The sequence below is a fragment of the Crocodylus siamensis genome, chromosome 8 (assembly GCF_052110815.1).
Source record: "Crocodylus siamensis isolate JL-2025a chromosome 8, ASM5211081v1, whole genome shotgun sequence".
Lineage (NCBI taxonomy): Eukaryota > Metazoa > Chordata > Crocodylia > Crocodylidae > Crocodylus > Crocodylus siamensis.
In genome coordinates this window covers 2,129,561-2,154,494 of record NC_143402.1, presented here as the reverse complement: position 1 = coordinate 2,154,494, position 24,934 = coordinate 2,129,561, and the positions used below count along the sequence as shown (strand labels likewise).

At 44.3% G+C, this 24,934-nt stretch overlaps 1 protein-coding gene across 1 annotated transcript in view; it reads right to left on the bottom strand.

The window, feature by feature from the left end:
- STK26 (serine/threonine kinase 26) overlaps positions 1 to 24,934 on the bottom strand; it is a 52,145-nt gene that overhangs the window by 6,953 nt on the left and 20,258 nt on the right. The window contains exons 2-6 of the mRNA XM_090060041.1: positions 16,733 to 16,963; positions 10,543 to 10,599; positions 8,095 to 8,203; positions 7,848 to 8,005; positions 170 to 355 (exon numbers count right to left, since the gene is read on the bottom strand). Of these exons, the coding sequence (XP_089916167.1) occupies positions 170 to 355; positions 7,848 to 8,005; positions 8,095 to 8,203; positions 10,543 to 10,599; positions 16,733 to 16,963 (741 nt within the window). The remainder of the gene's footprint in view (positions 1 to 169; positions 356 to 7,847; positions 8,006 to 8,094; positions 8,204 to 10,542; positions 10,600 to 16,732; positions 16,964 to 24,934) is intronic.

Here is a 24,934-nt window from a genome sequence, read left to right as displayed (position 1 = left end):
CTTCAGCCCATTACTACTGCATACTCCCACACTTTTGGAAAGGAAGAGGCGGGAGGAAAGTCAGTGATGTGGTACTTTGACTTGCACTAAAGCAGCATGAAAAATCTCATGCTAAACTGTTCAGCAGGACAATACAATGTAGTCAGCATGAAGTGATAAATGTACTCACAAATGTTGGGTCCTTATTCAGACATGCATCGATAAATTCTTTGAAAGGCTTGCTGAATTCTCCTAATAGAGTCGGAGGATTGTTTTTGGGAATGAGAAACAGAACTCTCATCGGGTGCATATCAGAGTTGGGGGGCTCTCCTTTGGCTAGTTCAATAGCAGTGATTCCCAAAGACCAAATGTCAGCCTGTGGCAAAAAGAGAGTTCATTTTATACTTTTTGTATGAAGTGAGAAAAGGTGGAGGTACCAAACAGTCCTTGAAATCCAATTTTGTACTGCATAAATGACATTCACATGTTGTTAATACAGGACTAAGTTGATTCATATAAACCCAAAAGACAGGAACAAAAACACATGACAAACATCCTTAACATAATTTTCCCAGCATCACTAATTCCCAAGAAATCGAACAAAAGCATCCATCTAAAGACATGCTTGCCCCTGCTTCTGGATACATATAACATTTTCAGGAGCTCTTAATCCTCACTTAATTTTCTTGCATTTAAATTAATCACAATTTAAAATAAAATTGTATGTATAATTTCATGCAATTTTTTTAAATCATGGGGAACTATCTGCTCTTAATGTTGATTATTAACAGACTCTTATTCAGCTGCTTGTTCCCATCCCAGAGGCTCACTCAGTGAATGAGGGGGATAAGTGATCCATCAATTCATCTTGTTCCTAGTAGATTTTGACCAAAAAAACCCAACTTTGGAGGATCCCTACCATTCCAGGTAAGTCTTAAACACCAGACAATTCAAAACCTGTAACCACTGCATCAGTCTGAGAGACTGCATCCTATGGCTAACAGTGAGCATTGTAAAGAGGATGGCAGCTCTACACGCTTTTGCATACAGCCATTGCTAGATTAAAAGCCTTCCCTGCTCCAGATACTTTGCCTTAGTAGTACAATATTAATTTTCACAGTTGGTGATACGTTGCACAAGTATCAACAAAACCGAAAAAATTAAAAATCACCAGGAGGAGAACAATGTTGGCTCCTGCACTGCAACATCTTCATGCATTTCATAGATTTCATAGACATCAGGGCTGGAAGGGACCTCGGGAGATCGAGTCCAGCCCCCTGCCCAAAGGGCAGGAACTCAGCTGGGGTCATAGGATCCCAGCAAGATAAGCATCCAATTTACTCTTGAAGGTGTTCAATGTAGGTGCTTGAACCACCTCCACTGGCAGACCGTTCCAGACCTTGGGGGCTCGGACAGTAAAGAAATTCTTCCTTATGTCCAGCCTGAAACGGTCTTGCAGGAGTTTGTGACCGTTCGACCTCGTCATCCCTTGGGGCGCTCTGGTGAACAGACGTTCCCCCGGATCCTGGTGGTCACCCCTGATAAACTTATAGGTGGCCGCCAGATCACCCCTGAGCCTACGCTTTTCCAGGCTAAAGAGTCCCATGGCTCTCAGCCTGTCATCGTAAGATCTGTTTTCCTGACCTCTGATCATGCGCGTGGCTCTCCTCCGGACTCTCTCAAGCTTCTCCACATCCTTTTTGAATTGTGGAGCCCAAAACTGGACGCAGTACTCCAGCTGCGGCCTCACCAAGGCCGAGTACAAGGGGAGAATGACGTCCCGGGATTTGCTCAAGAAGCATCTATGGATGCAAGCCAGCGTTTTGGTCGCTTTACTAGCCGCAGCATCGCATTGCAGGCTCATGTTCATCTTGTGGTCAATGATGACCCCCAAGTCTCTTTCTTCTGTAGTGCTATCCAACGTAGCACTGCCGAGCCTATAAGGATGCTGCAGGTTTTTCCTCCCAAGGTGGAGAACCTGGCATTTTTCAGCGTTAAACATCATCAGGTTCTCATCTGCCCATTTGCTGAGCCTGTCCAGGTCAGCCTCAATCGCCTGCCTATCTTCTGGCGTGGATCCTTTGCCCCAAAGTTTGGTGTCGTCGGCGAACTTGGCCAGTCCGCTCCTGACTCCAACGTCCACGGCATTAATGAAGATGTTGAACAGGATGGGTCCAAGGACAGAGCCTTGAGGGACCCCACTGGTCACAGGGCACCATGATGTGTGACTGCCATCAGTCACAACCCTCTGGGTCCGACCACGGAGCCAGTTTCCCAGCCAGCGGATCGTGGTGGAGCCAAGGCCACAACTGGCCAGTTTGGCCAAGAGGTGATCATGGGATACCAGATCAAAAGCTTTTTTGAAGCCAAGATATATGACATCACTCTCTTCTCCCTCGTCCAGGTGATAGGTCACCTGGTCATAGAAGGAAATGAGATTGGTCAAACAAGACCTACCCGCAACAAACCCGTGCTGGCTATCCCTTAGGATGTTAGCCTGGGCCAGTCCCTCAAGGATGGCCTCCTTAATAAACTTTTCTAAGATCTTCCCCAGGATAGAAGTCAGGCTAATGGGCCTGTAGTTAGCCGGATCCACTCTTCTCCCTTTCTTGAAGATCGGCACCACATTGGCCTTCTGCCAGTCTTCGGGCACTACACCAGAGCACCAGGAGCTCTCGAAGACCCGTGCCAGGGGCTGGGCTATGATGCTCGCCAGCTCCTTGAGTACCCTGGGGTGCAGATTGTCAGGGCCGGCTGACTTGAAGGTATCCAGCTTCTCAAGGTATTCCCTTCACGAGGTCAGCATTTATGGAGGGTAGGGGATCCCCATCACCCGGATCTCCCTGTCCCATAGCAGGCATGGGCATCCCGTGTGACTGTTGAAAGACTGACGCAAAGTACCTATTTAATAGGTTGGCTTTTTCCTGGGCGTCAGTTGCCCCATCTGGTTTAGCAGGGGTCCAACGTTGCCCTTGCTTTTCCTCCGGCTCCCCACATATCTGAAAAAGGACTTTTTGTTGTCCTTGATGCCTGAAGCTAGTTGGAGTTCAGTTGCAGCCTTGGCTTTCCTGGTTTGCTCCCAGTGCAGAATAATCCTCCTTGGAGGTGAATCCCGTCCTCCATCCTTTGTAGGCTTTCCTTTTTAGCCACAGGAGGTCCGCTAGGTCCCTGGAGAGCCAGGGGGGCTGCTGTGCCTTCTTGCTGCCTTTCCTCCGTGTTGGAATAGATTTGGCTTGTGCATTGAGGATCGCTTCCTTGAGAAGCAACCACTCTTCCTGAACTCCCATCTCCCTGGGGTCATGGTCCTTTAGGGCCTGACCGCCAAGCCTCTTGAGCTCGTCAAAGTTGGCTTTTCTGAAGTCAAGGACTTCTGTGTTGCTGACTGACCTGCCAGCTTTATGGTGGATGGTGAAGGTGATCAGATCGTGGTCACTGTCACCCAGCTTCCCATCGATCACTAGGTCGCCGATTAGGTCGTCCCCCGTAGCCAGTACCAGGTCGAGCAGCGCTTTGCCTCTCGTTGGCCCATAGACTTCTTGAGTCAGGTAGAGGACATCCACACACGAGAGAAATCTTTGTGACCGCTCGGATTTTGTTGAGTGATCTTCCCACGAGATGTCCAGGTAGTTGAAGTCACCCATGACAACCAAGGTCCTGGAGCAAGCGGCCTCAGTCAGTTCCCGGGCGAACTCCTGGTCAAGCTCAGGACGTTGAGTGGGAGGTCTGTAGTAGACTCCCACCGTTGTGTCCCCTGTGCCGAATTCCCCATGAATTTTTACCCAGAGGGTCTCTAGCTGTCCATGCCGGTCGCCAACATCAGCTTGCAGGGACATGTAGCTTTCCTCCGCATAGAGAGTTACACCCCCGCCCCTTTTGTCAACACAATCCCTCCTGTACAGGGTATAGCCCTCTATACCTGTGGTCCAGTCGTGGGTGGAGTCCCACCAGGTCTCCGTTATCCCAATGACGTCATAATTTTTTGCACTGAGCAGGAGGACGAGCTCGTCCTGCTTGTTGCCCAGGCTCCTGGCATTAGTGTACAGGCAGGCAAGTGTCCCCTTGGGGGCTCTTGCCTTGCCCACAGATTGTGCTAGGGCTGGGGCAGGGGTGGGCTCCCTTAAGTGCCTTGGTCTGCTGGCTTTGCAAGGGTTGCTCAGCGGGCCAGCAGTCCCCCCATCCCCCAGCAGGCTTAGTTTAAAGCCCGGTGGAGCAGGTCAGCCAGCCTGGCTGAGAAGAGCCCCCTCCCCAGGGGGGCAAGGTGGAGGCCACCTCTTCCCAGCAGCTTGCTACCTCTCTCGCCAAAGAGCGAGCTGTGATCATGGAAGCCAAAGCCTTCCCGATGACACCAGCGCCGGCAACTGAACAGGCTCTGCTGGGGCTGCAAGAGGTGCGAACCTGTTGCTAAGCTCTGGCGAGGGAGGGGGCCTTGGTGCGGCGGCCTTGGGGCCCTTGACCACCTTGGTCCATGCCCCTGACTGGGCAGAGCGGGAGGTCCCAGAGTCCTCCTTAGTCCTGGAGGGAGACGGCGCTCTCCCCTGCGGCTCCCAGGGGAGAAGGGCCTGGCAGTAGGAGTCTATCTCCTGCTCGCAGTCCCTGATGGCACGCAGTCTCTGGACTGTGGCCTGGAGCTCCTCCAGCTGGCACGCCAGAGACCCCAGTAGGGAGCAGACCCCACAAGGGGAGGTGGCCATGCTCCCAGGCCCCAGAGCCTGAAAAAGGGACAGGCAGCCCCGGCAGCCAAGAGCCAGGGGCTCCGTCTGCCTGGAGCCTGGGACCATAACTGTCCAACTCACAGCCCATGAACCACGTGTGGTCTGTAAAGGGTTTAAGCACAGCTCCTGCTCAGTTGCTTCTCCCTCTATTGGCCCAGCTGGGCACAGCTCCCTCCCCTGGCTGCCTCTCCCTGCTCCTGCATAGGGAGTGGAGGGTGAGTCTGGGCCCACGTAGTGCCGTGCCTGGCAGGGGGACGCTTGGAAGTTGGATAGCCCCAGTGCAGAGTATCAGAGGAACATGACGTTTACTTGGTAGAGTGGGAATCCCTAGGCTTTTCAAATATAAAGAAATAAAGCTCAAACTCACTACATGGAAGACTATAATGCCTTTTCAAAAGCATGAGTTACAGTTGCTTGCAAGCCTATGCTGTGTGAAGATAACCAGCCTAGAAGTAAAGAAAAATGCCTGAAATTGCTGTGGTGCACAGAGGGTAATCAGGGAAAAGCAAAACTGTAAACTGCACACAGACAGTGTGAAAAGTTGTAAGACCGTGTGGGAGAGGGGAAGGAGGCAAAAATGTGCCATAGGGAACATGAAAGTAGTCTGTTACTTTTCTCACTCCTATGGTCACAGGATGCAGCCTTTTCCAGCAGGAGACTCACCCCAGGTAGAACCAGAAGTGCAGCCATGCACACATGCACTCAGTACTAGAGTTATGGTCCCACCTCCCCGCTTGCTATCCTGTATTGTGGGTCTTCCCAGCTTTTCTCTTGATTCATGAGAACTGTGTAACTAAATATATATTAATCATAGGAAATGAGGGTGGAATGAGGGGGTTGGACTAGATGTGACCTCAGGAGGTCACATCTAGTCCAACCCCCTGCTCCAAGCAGGACCAGCCTCAACTCCATCATCCCTGCTAAAGTTTCATCTAGCCAGGTCTTAAACATCTGCAAGGATGGAGACTTCACCACCTCTCTGGGTAACCTGATCCAGTGCTTCACCACCCTCCTAGGGAGAAAATTTTTCTAATATCCAACCTCAACTTCCCTTGCTGCAGCTTAAGACCATTGCTCCTTGTCCTGTCATCTGCCCCCACTGAGACCAGTCCAGCTCCATCCTCTTTGCAGCCCCCCTGCAGGGAGTTGAAGGCTGCTATCAAACCCCACTCAGTCTTCTCTTCTCCAGCCTAAATCAGCCCAGTTCCCCCAGCCCCTCCTCACAAGTCATGTGCCCCAGCCCCCAAACCATTTTTGTTATCCTTTGCTGGAGGTTTATGAACCTAATTTGTAGTGTTTCAATACCAAATTGTAATCGATTGTGATATTACGCAGAATATTCTAAGAGGTGGAGAACTCACAAAGTAAGTCTCTTCCATTAAGGAGAGGAAGTTTATTTTACTTATGCCACCTGCCTTTGAGAGTTATGCCAATCCAGCAGCCAAGATGATGGTGATGATGATAATTTTTTAATCTGTGCCAGTCTGGGAACATAACATTTTGAAAGAAACTTAAAAGCGTCCTGGGACAATTGTGGTCGTAGTGATAGTTCTCACAATCTGGACTTCTCCTGAACCTCCAGCATTGGCCAGGAGATATTAAAAGGACAGGACAATTTAGGAGTAAATGCACTTTAGGAGTAGCATTTTTCTGGGGGGCTGGACTAGGTGACCACTGAGGTCCCTTCCTACTCTATGAATACAACAACTCCACGCATTTCAAGTCTGGCCAGCACAGAAAACCTCCAGATTGCAGTGGCCAGTAAAACAAGCCGGAACTAAGGGATTTCCATAGCATCCAATTAAAAGAGTTTTCCTTTAGAAAGCACTAAGATCTCAGAGGCTTTCATATGTCTTGATCTAGTTTTGTTTTTAGAAAAACTCATGCCTCACAGGCATTACTAATACCAACACTACTATCATCATGGCCCTCCTCAAAGTCAACTTCTCTGCATCCAGCCACCAAGTCCATCACCATACCTAGATGCCACTGATTCAATGTGCACTGTCCCTACTGCTTTTACTTGTGTAGAGGTAAAAGGGTCTGGGGGAGCACACCAGGTTCAGCTATACTCCCAATGGTTCGATTATCCCGCAAACCCATTTCTAGCTACTGCTACTCACGTCTGAAAATCACTGAAGATGAAGGAACTGCTTCCCCCTCCTCGTCCCCTCGCCAAGTATCAAGGCTTGACTAGACAATATGCTGCGATGGAGCTTACTGCCACCAGCCCATGTGAAAATTAATGCTATGTACAAGTCAGACCAAGACAACAAACTTGCAGCTCTTTTCTACTATGATTAAAGTTACTTTTCTCACTGAGCTAAGTATGAAATCTTCATCATGCAAGGCCTGAGGATTCCCTTATAAAGAAATACATATGTGCATTTTCTGAGCAAACAGTCTTATCCCAGAACATCACTGACAGCAATATAGGCCACAAAGCCACAGACATCAGAAGTCTATTGTCTAGATCTACGATGCTCAACCTATCTGGCCCATTGGCCAGTTGAGTAATGTACGGTCAGTCCATGGGCCTGATCCAGCATGGGGTTAGATCTGGCATGCTGGCCTAGCCCCATACACCAGTCCGATCCTGTGCCCCGGGCCCAGCTGCAGAGCAGCCCAATGTGCTGGTGTGATCTGGCATGCGAGGCTCACTCTATATATGGAAATTTGGCAGCAAGGAATGGTAGCAGCATGAATTGCCACTGGGAGCTGTGACAATTAACACTACCACTGGTCCCATGCTGGATCCTGATACCACTCTCCCCCACCGCCAAATATCTGGGACCTGTGGGGAAGCCCTGGAGCTGGATGACGTAGTTCTGCAGGCTGGATCTGACCCACAGGCCACGGATTGAGCACCATTAATCTGGACAACACACACAGCCTGTGCTCTGCAAATTCCTGCAAAAAGGATGGATTACTATGATAGCTGCACTAAATGTAAAATTAAGTGCCCTTCTAAAAACACAAGCATGGCAGGCAGAAATAAAAAAAAAAGGTGAAAAGGCATCAATATTTTCCAGACCATTTAAAGTTCTGTAGCTCAGAGTGTACTTTACCAGGGGAAAACCCAGGCAAACAGAAATCAAAGCAAATTTTTTTTTTGCAGCTACAGTTGAAAGACGACAACTTTATGGAATTTCTTACTTTTGAATCGTATGCTGACTGCTGAATGACTTCAGGAGCCATCCAAAATGGTGTACCAACAAAGGTATTCCTCTTAATTTGTGTATCTGTTAGCTGCCCCGCAACTCCAAAATCAGCTAGTTTAACATCTCCTTGTTCCGATAACAAGACGTTGGCAGCTGGAAGAGGAAGTGGAAACATTTAATTTAACACACCATTCCTACTGTTTAAGAATATTAACAAATTCATATTCAAAAGTTTAACGCACCTTTTATATCCCTGTGAATTTTTTTCTCCGAGTGCAAGTAGTCAAGACCTTTCAAGATTTCCTTTAGCATAGTAGCAATCTGGAATTCATCAAATGGACCAGCCCGCAGCTTCAGAGAGAAACATATCACAATTAAAAAATATATTGCATATATTATTCCTAAATCCTGCCTTGCCACTTGTTAAGATTTAGTTATTGTCCTTATAGGTTAAAAAAAAAAAAGTTTCTGCAATAGAATTAATAAGAATCATAGAATCACAGAAGTAGGGTTGGAAGGGACCTTGTAGATCTTCAAGTCTGACCCCCTGCCTGGGCGGGAGAAAAGACTGGATTCAAATGAGTCCAGCCAGGTAGTCATCAAGCCTCTTCTTAAAGATACCCAGGGTAGGAGCCAGCACCACTTCCCTAGGAAGTTGGTTCCAGCTCCTAGCCGCCCTGACTGTGAAGTAGTTCTAGTGTATTTATATTTTATTACTAATGTACTCAATGCTGCTCTAGTACTTGGGGAATATTTAAAATGTCATAAATGTAGACAAGATATATGCCTTCTACTGAGGAGTCTGTTTTCTGTAGTACTAGAATACAACAAAAATACTGCAAACCATCTTAAGTAAATTATAACACTCAGTTTAATATGAAGAAATGCAGTTTTGATGTATATCAATTTTGCATTGTTCCAAAATGATAAATAGGCTCTCTGGGCACCTATACACATGCAGTGAGGCTGCTCCGACAGGCTGTCAGAGCAGACCCGATTAATCGAGTCTGCTGGAGTGTGGCAATTACTGTCATGTGTATCAGTGTCCCGGCACTGAAAAATGGCAATGGGGTGTTCTAACTAAAGCTCGTTTGATGAGATTTAGTTAGTGCCCCCACCACCATTTTTTAGCATAAGATGCTCCACGTGCTTTAATCAGAGTTGCTCTTGGAACTACTCTAATTAAACGCCCCCATGCAGCATGTCTATAAATGCTCTTTGTGTTTAGATCATGTTGCTGTTTTGTGGACAGGGTCATATATGGAATAAGGGGAGATTTTAGCAACATAAAAGCAAAATGACAATTGGAAAATGGAAGATGATTTAAAATGTTCAGCAATGAAAACATTAACTTTGAAATCATCCTCATGAGGTAACACACTTAACTCATTGGAATGAGCTGGGAAAAATTAATATCAGCTGTTTCAGGATTTTTTCAGACTCTGCAAAAGACTGCATTGTTTATGCTCGACTTGTTTCCAGAAGATGGGGGGTTTTGTTTGTTTTTTAAAATATAACCACAACAGTTGAAGAGTGCAATTTCTTTTTTCATAGTTTGTAGGGTCAGAAGGGCTCTTTTTAAAAAAGAGCTTCATTCTCAAGCCCTAGACAAGTGTTCAAGCACTTGCTATGCCTTTTTATTATAACTGTGGAGTTAAAAGTCACTGAACCAGGTGTAAAATTAAGCAGACACACAAATCTTTGAATTTAAAGGAACAGCAAAAAATCATGCTCTTTAGCACTAAAAAGAGTTGCTACTTGAATTCCATGACCTCATAAGCAGAAAGACTGAGCTGTATTATCTTACAGGAAAGGGTGGGTCTTTCAAGCTCAAAGCTGAGGTGGAGCTGCACTGGAGGTAAGGGGAAACCACACCACCGCCACATCGTGGATCATGCTCTTTCAGTACTCAGCCTGATCTTTCATGAATGCTATGTTTATCTTCAGTAAAAGGGATGTGCATGTTTAAAATTTAAACTGCTGAAACTGGAAAGCCAACTCAGTTTTGCCAGTCAATATTAACTGTTCTCTGTGGGTGCGCACAACATTCCTGATACTCACTCCTAAAGGACACAAGTTTAATAAATAGTCCGCTTTGAAAAGAATAGCAAGAATAACGTTTTACCAATACAAATATATATGCATACACATACACACACACAACTCTCGATTTAAAAAAGAAATTACTGTAAAGAAGGAATATTTTTTCTTAACAAGGAACCACAGATTTCATTCCAAAAAGCTTCAAAGACAGTGAAAACAAACATGAAGTCATTCAGTACCCGGCAAAAGGTACAGTCAATCCATGAGGTACATCCATGTTTCAGGAGTGTCATAGGGTGGTGCTAATGCAACATTAAATATCTCCAGGGTCCAGATTTCAAAGGAAACATGAATGCAAAGGGGAACAAACAAAATAAAAACAAATGGTGGTGTGAAGGAGAACAGATCGGACTCGAAGGTCAAGCCAGAGCAGCCAACACATAAAACATTTACCTTTCCATACATGCATCTCTGCACTCAACCACCACGCTGGAATTTCATTTTCTATTCTGAAACTATTCACGTCAAGAGACAGACTGCTTTTTGCAACAGAAACCACACCCTAGGAAGTCACTGTTTCTTTAACAGAAAAAAGTCTCAGTTCAATTTGAAAAAGCCAACAAGACGCATGGAACTGGAATACTTACAAGATCCAAAGCTGATCCTCCACCCAAGTATTCCATTATTATCCATAATTTTGTGCCCTATGAAAGAAGAAATAAGGTATTAATAAGGCTGCTTGAAATCATTTTTACTGCCCTAGAAAAATGACATTATTTTAAGGTACCGTTTACATACTATGCTTCCCAAATGCATGAGTTCTGTAACTTCAAAGTTACTATACGTTACCTTTGGTACAAAATGCCATCAAGCAGCTCATCCTTCAAGAATGCTCAAACCTACAGATGAAAATCAGTTCCCTAGAAAGCTCTCCTTAATTAATGTCTGCTTAATGAAGTACTAACAGGAAAATGCTTTTCAAAAATCCTTTTCAACAAAGAAAGCCAAACCCAAGACATTCATTTCTTTCAAACTCTAGGCTTTAATGGCAAAATGATTAAGTTTGATCAACTTTATTATAATAAAAAGGACAACATAATGGTATGGGTACCTGAATGAGATTTACAGGACTGGGTCAAAGTCAAGTGCATAAGGAAGGGAAAGTCATAAAGGATGAAAGAGATTGCTGGCTATTTTTTCAACCTGTTGATCATATGAGATTCACACGCAGTGTACTGACTGACTGATTCAAGACACTCCAAATACTGCTTGGGTGATGCTTCTCAACAGGACCCATGAGATTCTCCCCAAAGCAGCAGAGATTATGCACAGCTCTGAAGCCACGCACCCCACCACAGCTCTGAAGCTCACAACCACCATGTGTGACGTGGCTGCTAGAGATCAGCACTTTAGCATCCTACTAACTGGTTGCTTCAAGATGGATCTTACCATTGACAAGGCAAATGGAACAACTACAGGTATGCTGTACCTGTGCTTCAACGTAGGACCATCAGGTTCAGCAACAAGAGAGATTTCTTAGTCCTCAGCAGCATTTTTCCATATCCCTAGGTCTACACACTACCATAAGGTAATCCTAGTGCTGCAAGGGCAGCTCAATTTCTGCAAGTCAAAACTGTCCTTCAAAATGGGGGACAAGAGAAAACTGCACTTTAGACAAAGACAAAAAAATCCTCAGCTTGCATGCATGCGGTTCTAGAGAAGAGCTTCCATTTGCTTTCCAGTAGCCTGGCTGAGTTTTCACTAGCCAAGGCTGAAGCTCCACATGATCCTCACTCCCAGCATGAGACCTTCTATGTAAAAGGGTAGAAACACTAGAGAGTTCATCTGTAGAAATGCCACCATACTACACTCCCAGGATCCCCCAACACTTAATCCTCATTCACAAGTGCAAAACAACAGGAGCCACAAGTTTTACACTTTTAAAAAAAATTTTTAAAGGGCACTGGCAAGAGTCCCAAGATTGGTAGTTATATTAACATGTATGCAAAGTTTTTAAAGATGGCTGGATCATGAAAATAGCAAACAATTAGGGGTGAGAGCTACACATTTTTACTACACGCTTCCCAAACCAGAAAAGCTTGTCTCAAGACCAAGAGCAAATTCCACATTTTGCAATTCTTGCAAATAGTACAGGTGAAAGAATACCTCTCTTACATTCGGAATGAAAAACTCTAATAGGAGCAAAGCACTATAAGCAGCACATGTTGGAATATCACAAGACACTGTGCAAATCTCCAGCATTTCATTTACCAGCACTAACCCCTTGCAGTTGAGTGCCAGCTTATGATATCATTACTTTTAAAAGCCCTTTATGCTCTGTGCTGGATTTTGCCTTACCCTATTTCCTGCAGACAGATAGAAATCTAAAGAAAATCCAACAAGCAAATAAAGGTGCTGTTTTTTGAATGCACCATGTCCAATTACTAAACAGACTACACTTTGTTAAGATTTATACTAGGTTTAAAAATACACCATTTACATTACAAGACTCTATTCCAATATTATGAGATCAGCAGGGAAGGGCTGGCTAATTTTAGCACTTTTCATAAAGTCCAACTGTATGCTGGGGGAAACCGGCAACAAACTCGAATTTCAGGCAAACATTGTGGTCACAGAGTTACGTTGGGATGGATTTTACTATCATCTGAAAACACTATGTACCAAAAAAAGTGAATAAATACTGTGTTTTTTCAAACGGTCTCAAAGAAATTACCACTATGCAGTGTGACTGCATACGATTAATCACCACCATATGCATGGACCTTTTGTTTCTCCTGTTTTATGCCACTTGAGTATGTATAGGTTTTATATAAAACCCAGTGGGGCAGAGATTGGGGGGAGACTCAGTGTTAAATAGGAAAAGTATCTACTGTGTTAGATCAGAAAAAAAATGAAGTGGAGCTACTCTCTTAAGTTTCATCACCTTGTGTAGCTAAGACACCACACCCAGCTTGAAGCTTTTAAACACTTCTAGCTGTCCTTCTAAAGCACTTTGTTCAGAAATGAAGTTTACTGATTTGACAACACGGCATTGCTTTATATTCTCCAGTTTGAAAGGCCCTTTTTATAATCAGAAGGACTCTCATTTTTATTTCAAGTACAATGGAAGCTTGCATCAGCAGCCAGTAGGGTAAGATACTTGTTCACCAGACAAATCCAAACTCTAAGATACTTTATGTAATCATACATAGGATTATTACTATGAATTTACATTTTATTATGCATTAAAACCTCTATTAATACAGTGTGACCTTGCACACACAAGCATTCAAGACTCACAAAGAAACTCTGTGAACCTGTACAATCTTTCCTGCTCTTTCATGTGTGGCTTCATTATAATGACATCTTTGACCACTGGATCTTAAGCTACCCCTAAATGCATGGAGAAGAGAAAGTACTGATGTTATTGTGCTTAAAGACATAGAGCTCCAGCATAAGTTTAATAAGACAAAAGTTTAGATACCAAAATTTTAAAGTGAACTCAAAATGGCAAACTAGAATTTTTTCTATAACTTTCAAGAAAAATAAACAGACTTTCATATTAAGATGATTAAATATCTGCCACATGGACTGAATTTTAATCTCAAGATTCATTAAGAAGTAGCTCTTACTATCTTGTGACAAAGACGACTAAAATACTGCATTTTTCCACATACCACATGTACCCTTTCCCCTCAAAAGCTGCCCTCCCCTTGCAAAACGGGGTGTGTGTATTAAGCAGGCAAGATGTTTTCTTCACTGCAAAAGAAGCACTAGGCATGCCATGCAGCTGCCAGGATGACTACCACTTGGTCTGGCTCAGCAAGCTGAAGGGGCAGAGTCCCGTGTTAACCTGCTCACAGTCATAGCTATTGGCCAAACACTGGAGTTTGTGCCTGAAGGAGGAAATTTGTTGCTGGAAGTAGCTTGATAAGGCTCGTGATGCAGAAACAAGAACACTTTATTTACAGGAAGTTATATGAAGAACTACTTCTAGTAAAGAACTAACAGTCTCATTACGGCAAGGGTCTTTGCCCTCATTTCACGTGACAGAGCAAGTCCCCTGGACACAAAGTGCCCAGGAAATGTGGCACTGCAGGAGAAAGTTTAGGTGAGGCAGCAGGAACTCCCTGCAGTTGGCAATGACTCTGGAAAAACTTCTCTACATTCTGCCTTCCAAAAACAAGGTGCCCGTGTTATTTGTATGCAAGAAAATATGGGAATATTTAGAGTTAGTTTAAAACTAGACAAAAACAAGCACCCCTACATGCCATCTAGCCATATTTTTACCAATTGTAGAAGTGAGATATGTAGGCTACAGTCCACGAGCAGCCTGCTCAAACATGTGAAGGTCCTTCGGAAAAAATTTCCGGAGCCTGGTGAGTTTACAATCCAAGGACAAACAGGAATAAGGACACCCTTTTGTTTCAGTTTCTGCTCTGCAGCAGGGAACGTCTAGAAGTCTTGCATGGAGCTGACAAAAACAATCAACAAGGCCTTCGGAGGCTGGCCGCTCCCTCCCCACCAGCCATAGGTCTGGTTCTGACCCTTGCACTGCAAGAAGCATTGTAAAAAAGCCTGTGGAGGAAAGAAAACATATGCCCTGAAAAACTTACTATCCAAGTTTACAAAAAATGGGGGGGACCTGGAGGCAAAGAAACCCCAGAAATTGCCTGTTCCTCAACTGCACATTTCTATAAATACACTCATCACCATGAGCAGTTCAAATTAGTTCTCTGTGTTACAGAGTGAGATTCTGGATTTGCATGCATCAGCAGATGAAATCAGCCTGTTTATTCATTTCTTAAAGTATACTTTTTAAAACTATAAACTATTTTTATTTGTTAGGATTCCTCACTTCCAGTCACGCAAGATGTGCAGTTGCACACACCTTGGGCACAAGGACAACATAGGCTCCCAGAGAAAAAGAGGGCTGCTCATCAGTAGTTAGTACTCTCATCCTTAATCCCAGGCTCAATTTCCTTTTTCAGTAGGCATGGAAGTAACAGCAACAGAAAGCATTAGGACCTTGGTAGATTCCACTTGCAGTATTTGCAAATCACATCTCTGACCTAGTCTATATTACCAAAGCAAACAAGGGGCTGTGTGATTTAAAAGTGCATGGGTTTGCATTGATATGACTAAAGAAATAATAAACTGCTTTGGTTGTATCAGTACAAACTTGCTAATACAGACAACTCCTACACATACATGGGACTGGTAATGTCCACAGTTGTCTTTGCTAAAGAGAAGTTTATGTAGACTAACTGTTATACATAGCTTTCTAGTCCAAAGATGCGACTTGGGAGACAATAGGTAAAATGGAGAGTTTACCTACCCCCACGTAATTCAGATCCTTCACCAAGCAAAGGCTGGATATACTACGCACACAATTCTAATCAGGATAAACATAACTGCCAATTATAATTTTTTAAGATTTAAATGAAAGCCACAAAAAAAAGTTAATTCTTTTAGGTTAGTAAGGGCATCAACATGACTTTCAATACTTAATAAAAGGCATATGAATCAAGTTAGTTGCTTAAAACTGGTTTCTGGAATTAATTTTGCGCTGCTCTTTAAACATGAAATAACCATATTGTTCATCAACATGCTATTTTGAGCGAACTCCTAGCCATATTAAATGTCAGGATCAAAATGAGTTGGTTTTGATAAACTCAGGATGTCGCCTACTATGCAACAGATGTGATGAACTTTTGTATTGCTGATTTACTTATTCCCTTTAAATTTAAAACTGACTGTCTAATACCCTTTTCAATGTACAATGATGTATTCCAATTACTAATGACTATTTGGTATAACTACATTTCACTGGAAGAGAACCTAAAGAGTCAGGCAAGTACCATCGCCTTGAAAAATTACCAGCAGGATAGGTTTTGCTGGAATAGCTAAGTAAGGTCATATTAAAAGGGCGAGTACATTAAACAGTCTAAAAATATCATCTTTTCTAGTACTTACAGGTAATAAAAAAACTCCACCATTTACTTTGCACACTTGACAACACTGGACATTATAACAAGTTATTTTCTCTCCAAAAAGATCTCTGTACTTTGTAGTTAGGAAGTAAACAAAACTTTGATTTAGCGAAAATGATCACGACATGGCTTAAAGGGTCCTACCAGGGAGCAGATTTTGTTTTAAATGTGTTCATTAAAAAGGGTTTTTGTGTCCCTTAGAGGTAATAAATCTTTTGAATCTGTGGATGCATTTACCCATTTAATTGTGTGGAAGTCAGCCGGTGAAATCAGCCGTCATGGTAATCAGACTGGACAAAAGATATTTCTGTTGGCCTGAAATTTTAAAGGAATTTCTCAAGGAGAAGCCAGACAGCAACTTCTGTATCATAGAGTTTTTTTATTCCCCAAGAGAAGGACAGAGAGTGAGCATGAGCACTGGGGAGGAAGGAATCTTGCACCATTAATGTTTCCCCATATTTGCCAGGGGTTTTTTTCCCCCCCTAAAAAAAACCAAAAAACAAAAAACTTTTCAAACTCAGGCCAGTTGTTCAGAACTGATAGAGCACAGATGGAAGATTTTTTGTCTCCTTTATATTACTGTGCCAGAAAAGAGAAATTAAAGCGTGCAGAAGGCCTGTGTAACAGGGCCCAAGACAGGTTTTAATCAGCTCTCTCTAAAGAGATGTCTAGATCACAGATTTACCCCCAGCCAGAGGTGTAAGCTGTCACTCAGCATTGCCAATATGCCCACTCCCAGTCCACACAGACTTGGCTACAGTGCTTCCAGGTAATTTTGATGCTTTTGAAAACAGTTAAAAGACAACTTTTTTGCCAGTGAACTTGGACAAAGAGCATACGTTACCTTTAAATACGATCCATAGTATTTTGTTACATAAGGACTATCACACTGACTTAAAACAGTTATCTCTTGCTGTATGTCCTCTATTTCATCTTCTGCTTCCTCAAGGTCTATGATTTTTATAGCAACCACCTGCTGTGTCCGATTATCAATTCCTTTAAAGACTTCACCAAATGAGCCTTTCCCAATGCGCTCTAGTTTTGTGAACAGTTCTTCTGGGTCTGCTCTGTGGTTCTAGAAAAAGAGAAAAGAAAAAAAAATGGTAAAGAAATGTATTAACCCTTATTCCCCAAAAAACAGATGTCCAGACTTCCCTGCTACCAAAGATAAAACTGTGTGAATGCAGAAGATGACCATCAGATATACTATGCAATAATGACAAGACCCCAATCATCCCCTTGTATAAGGACCCAGAGGAAGGAGCCAGGCAGGTGGAAAAAATGCACCTCAGTTTCCCAAATAATAAACCCTGGAAGGAAAAGCCATGCTGGTTCAACAGTAACTCCCAGCTGGACAGCTGTGCAGTGCACTGGGGAAGGCAGCAACAGAAGTGTTATTAATATCTGGGCAAATAAAAGGGTCTGGTTTTCTTGGAGAAAAGAGGGGAGTAAGGTAGAATGGATAACACCCTACAAAACACCACTGGGCATCCATGAGAAGTAAACATGGTTGGAGCAGCTGAGATGAAGTGGACTGAACAACAACAAAAAACCCAGAGACATTTCAGGAGAGTGTGCAAGGGGCTGAAGATAGTAAGGGAGTGGAGCTACCAACATGGCAGAGACACGGGAATAACTTATCCCATACAACAAATCGCTTAAGATATGACCTGTCAAGGTCCTGAAGGGCCCAGGAATTCAGTGGCAGGACGTACTGCCAAAATGAGTGGAGCACTGAGCCCAACTGGATGTGTTCTGGCAGGGGGAAAGACGCCTATGTTAACTCCCATGCCAATGCTGCTGCTGGTCCTGCTACTAGAAGTGGGTGCAAATCTGGCCTGCGAGGAGCCCTACAGCCTGGATGAAGCCTGGGGTGGGAGGGAGCTGACCAGGTTTGACACCCCTGGCTTGAGTAGGGAGAGGAACAAGACGTCACTGCATTGCTGACTATGCCCTGGGGTCGAGTTTCAGTCAGAACAGGTTGGCTAGCTATTCTGGATCTGAAAGCTGTGGAGTTATTAGGGCAAACCTGGTTCTACATTTTCTAGCTATATCCATACAATTTGAAAAAGCAGATCAGCAAGCAAAAATTTAATATTTCACTCAAGCCAGGGAAAGCTGGGTAACAGCAGTTCGGAGAACCTTGCAAATACAGTCATGGCGGTAGCAGCAACTTTTGCTAGACACGGATGATTTGATCCGAAGTGTGGATTAGCTTTAGACTGCAATCAGCTAGCTCAAAAGCAGTTATTTTTTTTGCTAGAAAGGTAAGTGATTGCTTAACTGGGGTCTACACACCAGAATAGAGTTTGTAGCAAAACAAAATTGAATCAATTACTTGCTGCTACAAAACACAATTCAATTTTGAGAGAAATGGCTTCTCCAATGCTTTGGTACAACACGGCAATTGCTAGCTTGTTATTGCTGTCAGGATCAAGCAATTCAATTTGCAAATCAAGCCTTGACTGACTTGAACATGTATTTACATGATAAAAACACGTTCCGTCTTTGCTGACTTAGTACCAATAGTCAAAACAGTGAATAGATGCTACATATTTGACTCCCCGCTCCATACACCCTCCCTTCTTCATTCCTGAAACCCCACTGATTTGAACCAGAAGAGGGTAATGCTGGAAGCTCTGGACCTAACACAAGCCACATAACAGACTATATTCCAGATGAGCAATTCTCAACCAGACCATCCTGAGACACTTTCCATGGTGTCGTGCAATATTGGCACTGTGTGCAAACATGATTCACAATATATACCCAGAGATTTCAAACAGGGATCCATAGCATTAAAAACATCCTGACCTGTTACAATCTTTGAGTACTTTGCAACAGAAGAATAGTTTTATTATTTTCCTGTAGTCAAGAGAGTGAAAACTAAGAGAGCATTTTCTGAGGGGTGCCCAGTTTAAAAAACTTGAGAACCACTATTCTAGATATTTTAAGAACATCTCAATACATAAAAAGTTGGGTACTTAATAAGCTACAAGTAAAAAAAAAAAAAAAAAAGATGAATCCTTTATGAGTTACTGGAAAGCATCCTATATAAACTTCTTGTAAGTGAATTCAAAACCCCTGGAACTGATTCTTCACGTGTCCAAGACCTTTCAGCAGTTCCCAAGAAGTATATGAAAACTTTTGTCAGCAAGAAACTATTATTCGCTGCTTCCCATCTTGTCTTAACATCATCCATGAAATTGCTACACAGTTCAGTTTTTAGAGATTTTTTAAAAGAGATGAACAAGGGATAGTCTCTTGGATCAGGTATTAAACCCTCAAAACTGGACGTATTTTAGGGAAATCATTACAGTCTCTAAAATAAGCATCTCAACAATACATGGACAGAGGTTATTATTGCATTCACTGATGGATCTATAAGTCTGTAACTAGGACTGAAGCAGGGCAGATCTGAGTAAGACTGGAAATCGTATACTCTTCACTGACAACAGATTTGGAGCCTGGGTTTCTGATGCTATCACAAAGGAAAGAAAGCCACTTTGGGACTCAGGGGTGATCATAAAAGCTTAAATTTAGATGGTACAGCAATAAGTACAAGTTGTTCAAATGGCACACAGGCCAATTTTAGCTGAGATGCTCACATCCATGTGTACTGCAGCAACCCCTCCCACCAGCCTGCTATTCTGGAGCTCAAAAAACCTGCATCTTTAAAAGCGTATTTTGAATAGCATTTCAAATGTTATTATTTTAAGGTCTCAAAACATAACAGTAACGTCAAAATTTTGCTGAAGCTTTGAATATCATATCACTTTTTCCAGACAACTATATATTGGGCTGCTAGTTAACTGAGAACCCTGCTAGCAATGACCAAATAAATAAATAAATAAAATCATGTGTTACTCATTCATTGACAATATACTGCAGAAACCAAATTCAAGGAATTCTAAAAAGATCAAGACTATAAGGGTAGGCAGGATTTCAGGACAGACCTATTCATTGTCATGACTGAAATCTCTTTCTAAAGACCCCGTCGTTTGAGGTTTGCAAAAGTAGAAAAGTGCACAGTAAAGGAAGTCAATCCTTTATGTCTGAAAGTTTATTTTTAGGGATGACAAACTTGAAGCATTTTGATGCTCTGACTCCCAGGAATTAAAAAGATGACCACGTTACACAGATATGGACTACAGCAAAGAGTGCTGTGTTAGCATCTGCCCCAAAGGTTATGCTTAAGCCCAAGCATATGCAGAACGTGACTGTACACAGGAATGCTTTGCACAGTTTAACCACCCAGCCATTTGTCTTCCAGAATATATTACTCTGTGGAAATGCTAGTCAAATTATCCTTTAAGCATTGAGAGAAACTCACGTTTTCCTTTTGCAATGAACTGAAGCTGAAAAAGATGATGCAAATACACAGAGCAAACTATGCTTCAGGGTTCAATACAAGCACAAGAACAAGTTGCAAGCATATATGCTATTTAGCCTCATCAAGCTATTCTCTACCAACTGAAGGGAACCAGGAACAAACATTTACTGACATAAAGCACCCAAGAACAGGCAGCACACCAGCAGAAAACCTGTGCTACTGTATGCAACTGTACCTAGATATTTCACACCAGGTGAATCACAATGTCAAAACTTACACTCTGACTCAGACAAGTGATTTCATACTGGTTCTCCCAATCTTAAATTGGTTGCAAGTGGCATTTAAAATTAAAAACTGAGAAGAAAAGGAAATGAGAGAATAGGTCATTGATACCGACAACAGCAACAGAAGTGAGCATCCCTGAAAGTCATCCAAAACAGACAATGCAGAATGCAAAGATACGCCTTCCCAAACCCACAATACTTTGTTAAAGTTGGAGAGAATGAGACTAGTTTCAATATTTGGACAGCCACGCTTTCTTGTCAGTCTGTCACATCTGAAGTCTACAAACAGCTAAAACGAGTACTTGCAGACTTTCTTTGCTAGCTAGCCACAAAAGACTGCAGCAGGACCTCTGGAAATGATGCTGCTCCAAAATGTTTGAGTCCTATGATGGCAACCATGCCTAGGTGCAGCATTTCCTATAGGCAACTTTTAGACATCATCATGGGGCAAGAGTTTCTCTCTGAGAATACAAGAACTGTCATATTGGCTCAGGTCTCTGTCCATTAACAGCAATTTGTAGTGAGTTATGACACTGCCACTGGGGCCAAGCAATTGCCCACCATCGTGGTCGTTTTAGGCAGTGCACAAATGTGAAGAGGCCATTCTGCCCCAAAAACCTTACAAATGAATACCCTGTCTCAAATGCTTGCAAGAAAGGTGCAAGAACTGTGAAGGGACCTGATCCTGCTGCCTGGAAGTCAGAGTCTGCTAACACTTACTACCCCTTTCAATAATCACTCTCATTAATTAAAAGGCATGCACCCCTGCTCAAGACTTCTAGGGATTAAGTCTATCCTCTTGGGCTGCTCCATTATTGGCAGATAACATGTTATGGTTAAGCCTCCCATAGTTTCATAGTTTCATAGTAGCTAGAGTCGGAAGGGACCTAGGTAGATCATCTAGTCCGACCCCCTGCCTTAGCAGGAAAGAGCACCGGGGTCAGATGACCCCGGCAAGGTGCTCATCTAACTTCCTTTTAAAAATCCCCAGGCTAGGAGCCTGCACCACTTCCCCTGGAAGCTGGTTCCAGGCCCTAGCCGCCCTGACTGTGAAGTAGCGCCTCCTAATATCTAATCTAAACTTACCCTCCGCCAGTTTGTGACCGTTATTCCTGGTCACTCCTGGCAGCGCACGGGGGAACAGGGACTCCCCCAATACCTGCTGATCCCCCCTGACCAGTTTGTAGCAGGCCACAAGGTCCCCCCTTAACCTTCTCTTGTGGAGGCTAAACAGGTTCAGGTCCCGTAGCCTCTCCTCATAAGGCCTGCCCTGCTGACCCCTGATCATACGAGTGGCCCTCCTCTGGACTCTTTCCATATCGTCCACGTCCCTCTTGAAGTGCGGCGCCCAGACCTGAACGCAGTACTCCAGCTGCGGCCTGACCAGTGCCGCATAGAGGGGGAGGATCACCTCCCTGGACCTGCTCGAGATGCATCTGTGGATGCATGACAGGGTACGGTTGGCCTTCTTGACTGCCTCCCCACACTGCCGGCCCATGTTCATCGGGGAGTCAATGACGACTCCAAGATCCTTTTCCGTCTCCGTGCTGGCAAGAGGGGAGTTCCCCAACCTGTAAGTGTGGTGCCGGTTCTTCCACCCCATGTGCAACACCTTGCACTTATCAGTGTTAAACCCCATCCTATTCTCATCCGCCCACCGTTGCAACCTGTCAAGGTCAGCTTGTAGCCTATTGCACCCTTCTAGTGCACCCACATCCCCCCACATCTTAGTGTCATCAGCAAACTTGAACAGGGTGCTTTCTACCCCCTCATCCAAGTCACTGATGAAGATGTTGAACAGTGCGGGCCCGAGGACTGAGCCCTGCGGAGCCCCACTGCCCACGTCCTTCCAGGTCGAGAAGAACCCATCCACTACCACCCTCTGGGTGCGGCCCTCCAACCAGTTGGCGACCCATTTGACCGTGTGGGCATCGACACCACAGTCTCCCAGCTTTTTGATGAGGACAGGGTGAGAGACAGTGTCGAAAGCCTTCCGGAAGTCCAAAAAGACTACATCCACAGCAACCCCTGCGTCTAATGATTTGGTGACCTGATCGTAAAAGGCCACCAGGTTGGTCTGACAAGACCTGCCACTGATGAACCCATGTTGGTTGCCCCTGAGCATGCATTCCCCCGCAAGGCCCTCCTGGATGTGTGCCAGGATAATTTTTTCAAAGAGCTTACCCGGGATTGAGGTAAGACTAACTGGCCTGTAATTTCCCGGGTCCTCTTTTTTTCCCTTTTTGAAGATAGGGACCACATTGGCCATGGTGCCACTAACTCAGTGGTCTCACTCCACAAATCTCATCAGTCTTCTGCACCTGCCTACAGCATCCACTCATTCAAATGCCTTCTGAACCACTCTTTTTCTTTGATACCTCCCAACTCTAATCCAGGACAAAAGGCGCACGTGAACTACACTTTTGTAGAGGTAAAGCTCGAGTTTGTAAAAATGCATTTTTATAGATCATTCTGGTCACAAAAACTACTTTGTTTGACAGTGCCTTCTGCTCCCAGAGCACTGTACAGAACAGGACTGTCCGACTCCATCACTGGCTGCAGCAGCAGTTGGGGTCTCCGGGCTTCCCTTCCCCTCCTTTGGCTTCCACGTCTTGCCTTTGTCCCAGCAGGTAGCACTGCGTGGCACAGCAAACTGGCTGGCACAAGGCATAAAAGGTGCTATGCTCCATGCCTCTGCAACCAGTGCAAGGAATGGCTGCAAGTGTCACATTGTTAAGGACGTTACAAGAGTGCCTTTAGGGTTTCCTCTTGCCCAGGATCATTTAAGAGAAGAACAGAGCAAGTCAAATCATTAACGCGAGCCCCAGCGGGAGCTGTCTGAACATTAAGTTTGCTCATGATCCTAGCTAAAATTAAAACAGAGTGAATTTAAGGAAGGGAAGGGAAGGAGGGATTTAAGTCTAAACTGGTTTGCTGTTATGAGCTTTCAAGGTAAGTCTTGCATTTCTTTGTTGCTGGTGCTAGATAGACAAAAATACGTCCAGATGGGAATTCCTTTTTCCCCAATAATGATTTTATTCCTACAGGATGAACTACTTAAGTCATTTTTTTCCTAAAAGAGCACTTTACTGGATTAAAATCTCTATTTTGGTACTTTCAAGCACAAGTGGAAGAGAATAGGATGGGATTCAACACTGACAAGTGCAAGGTGCTGCACCTGGGGAGGAAGAATCAGCACCGTACCTACAGGTTGGGGAACTCCCCTCTTGTCAGTGCAGAGGCAGAAGAGGATCTTGGAGTCATCTTTGATGCCAAGATGAATATGGGCCAGCAGTGTGGGGAGGCAGTCAGGAAGGCCAACCGCACCTTGTCGTGCATCCACAGATGCATCTCGAGCAGGTCCAAAGAGGTGATCCTCCCCTTCTGTGCGGCACTGGTCAGGCTGCAGCTGGAGTCCTGCGTCCAGGTCTGGGCGCTGCACTTCAGGAGGGATGTGGACAGCATGGAGAGGGTCCAGAGGAGGCCACCCGCATGGTCAGGGGCAGCAGGGCAGGCCCTACGAGGAGAGGCGACGGGACCTGAACCTGTTCAGCCTCCATAAGAGAAGGCTGAGGGGGGACCTGGTGGCCTGTTACAAACTAGTCAGAGGGGACCAGCAGGCACTGGGAGAGTCTCTGTTCCCCCACGCACTACCAGGAGTGACAAGAAATACCAGTCACAAGCTGGCAGAGGGTAGACTCAAGACTAGACATCAGAAGTTGCTACTTCACGGTCAGGGCGGCTAGGATCTGGAACCAACTTCCAAGCAAAGTGGTGCTGGCTCCTACCCTGGGGGTCTTTAAGACAAGGCTAGACAATCACCTTGCTGGGGTCGTTTGACCCCAGTACTCTTTCCTGTCATGGCAGGGGGTCGGACTTGATGATCTGTTCAGGTCCCTTCCGACCCGACCAACTATGAAACCAGTCTAAGAAGTCAGAAGCAACCAACAGATTTAATGTAGTTATCACTTCCAATTTTTTTTTTTTTTGTTTTAAAGGGGAGTTCCTCCTTCAGCGTCCCAACACACTGGTCCCACCAGTGACATTGTACACACAAGGCTGTGATCATTAGTGAAAAAGGCAGGCAATGCCTCGAAGGTCAATTGTGCCAAAAGCAAGAGCTAGGAGCCTTCTTCCCCTGCCCTCTGGGAGCACCAGCAATGGATTTTGCTTGGTAATGCACGTCAGGGAGTCTTCCCCTCATAGCACAGGGAGCCAGGAATAAAGTGCAGACCTTTCACCACATTTTTGTACCAACATACTGTAAACAGAGTATGTGTCCTAGAGATAAATACTTCCTTTTTTCTTTCCCAGAAGGAAAAAATCCACTCTTTCATTTGTCTGGTTTCACTCCTCTAAAGTCCAGTTAAAACTATGAATACAAGGCATAAGGCTGTTGTTTTTAAGCCTCACTCCTATACCTTTCTGT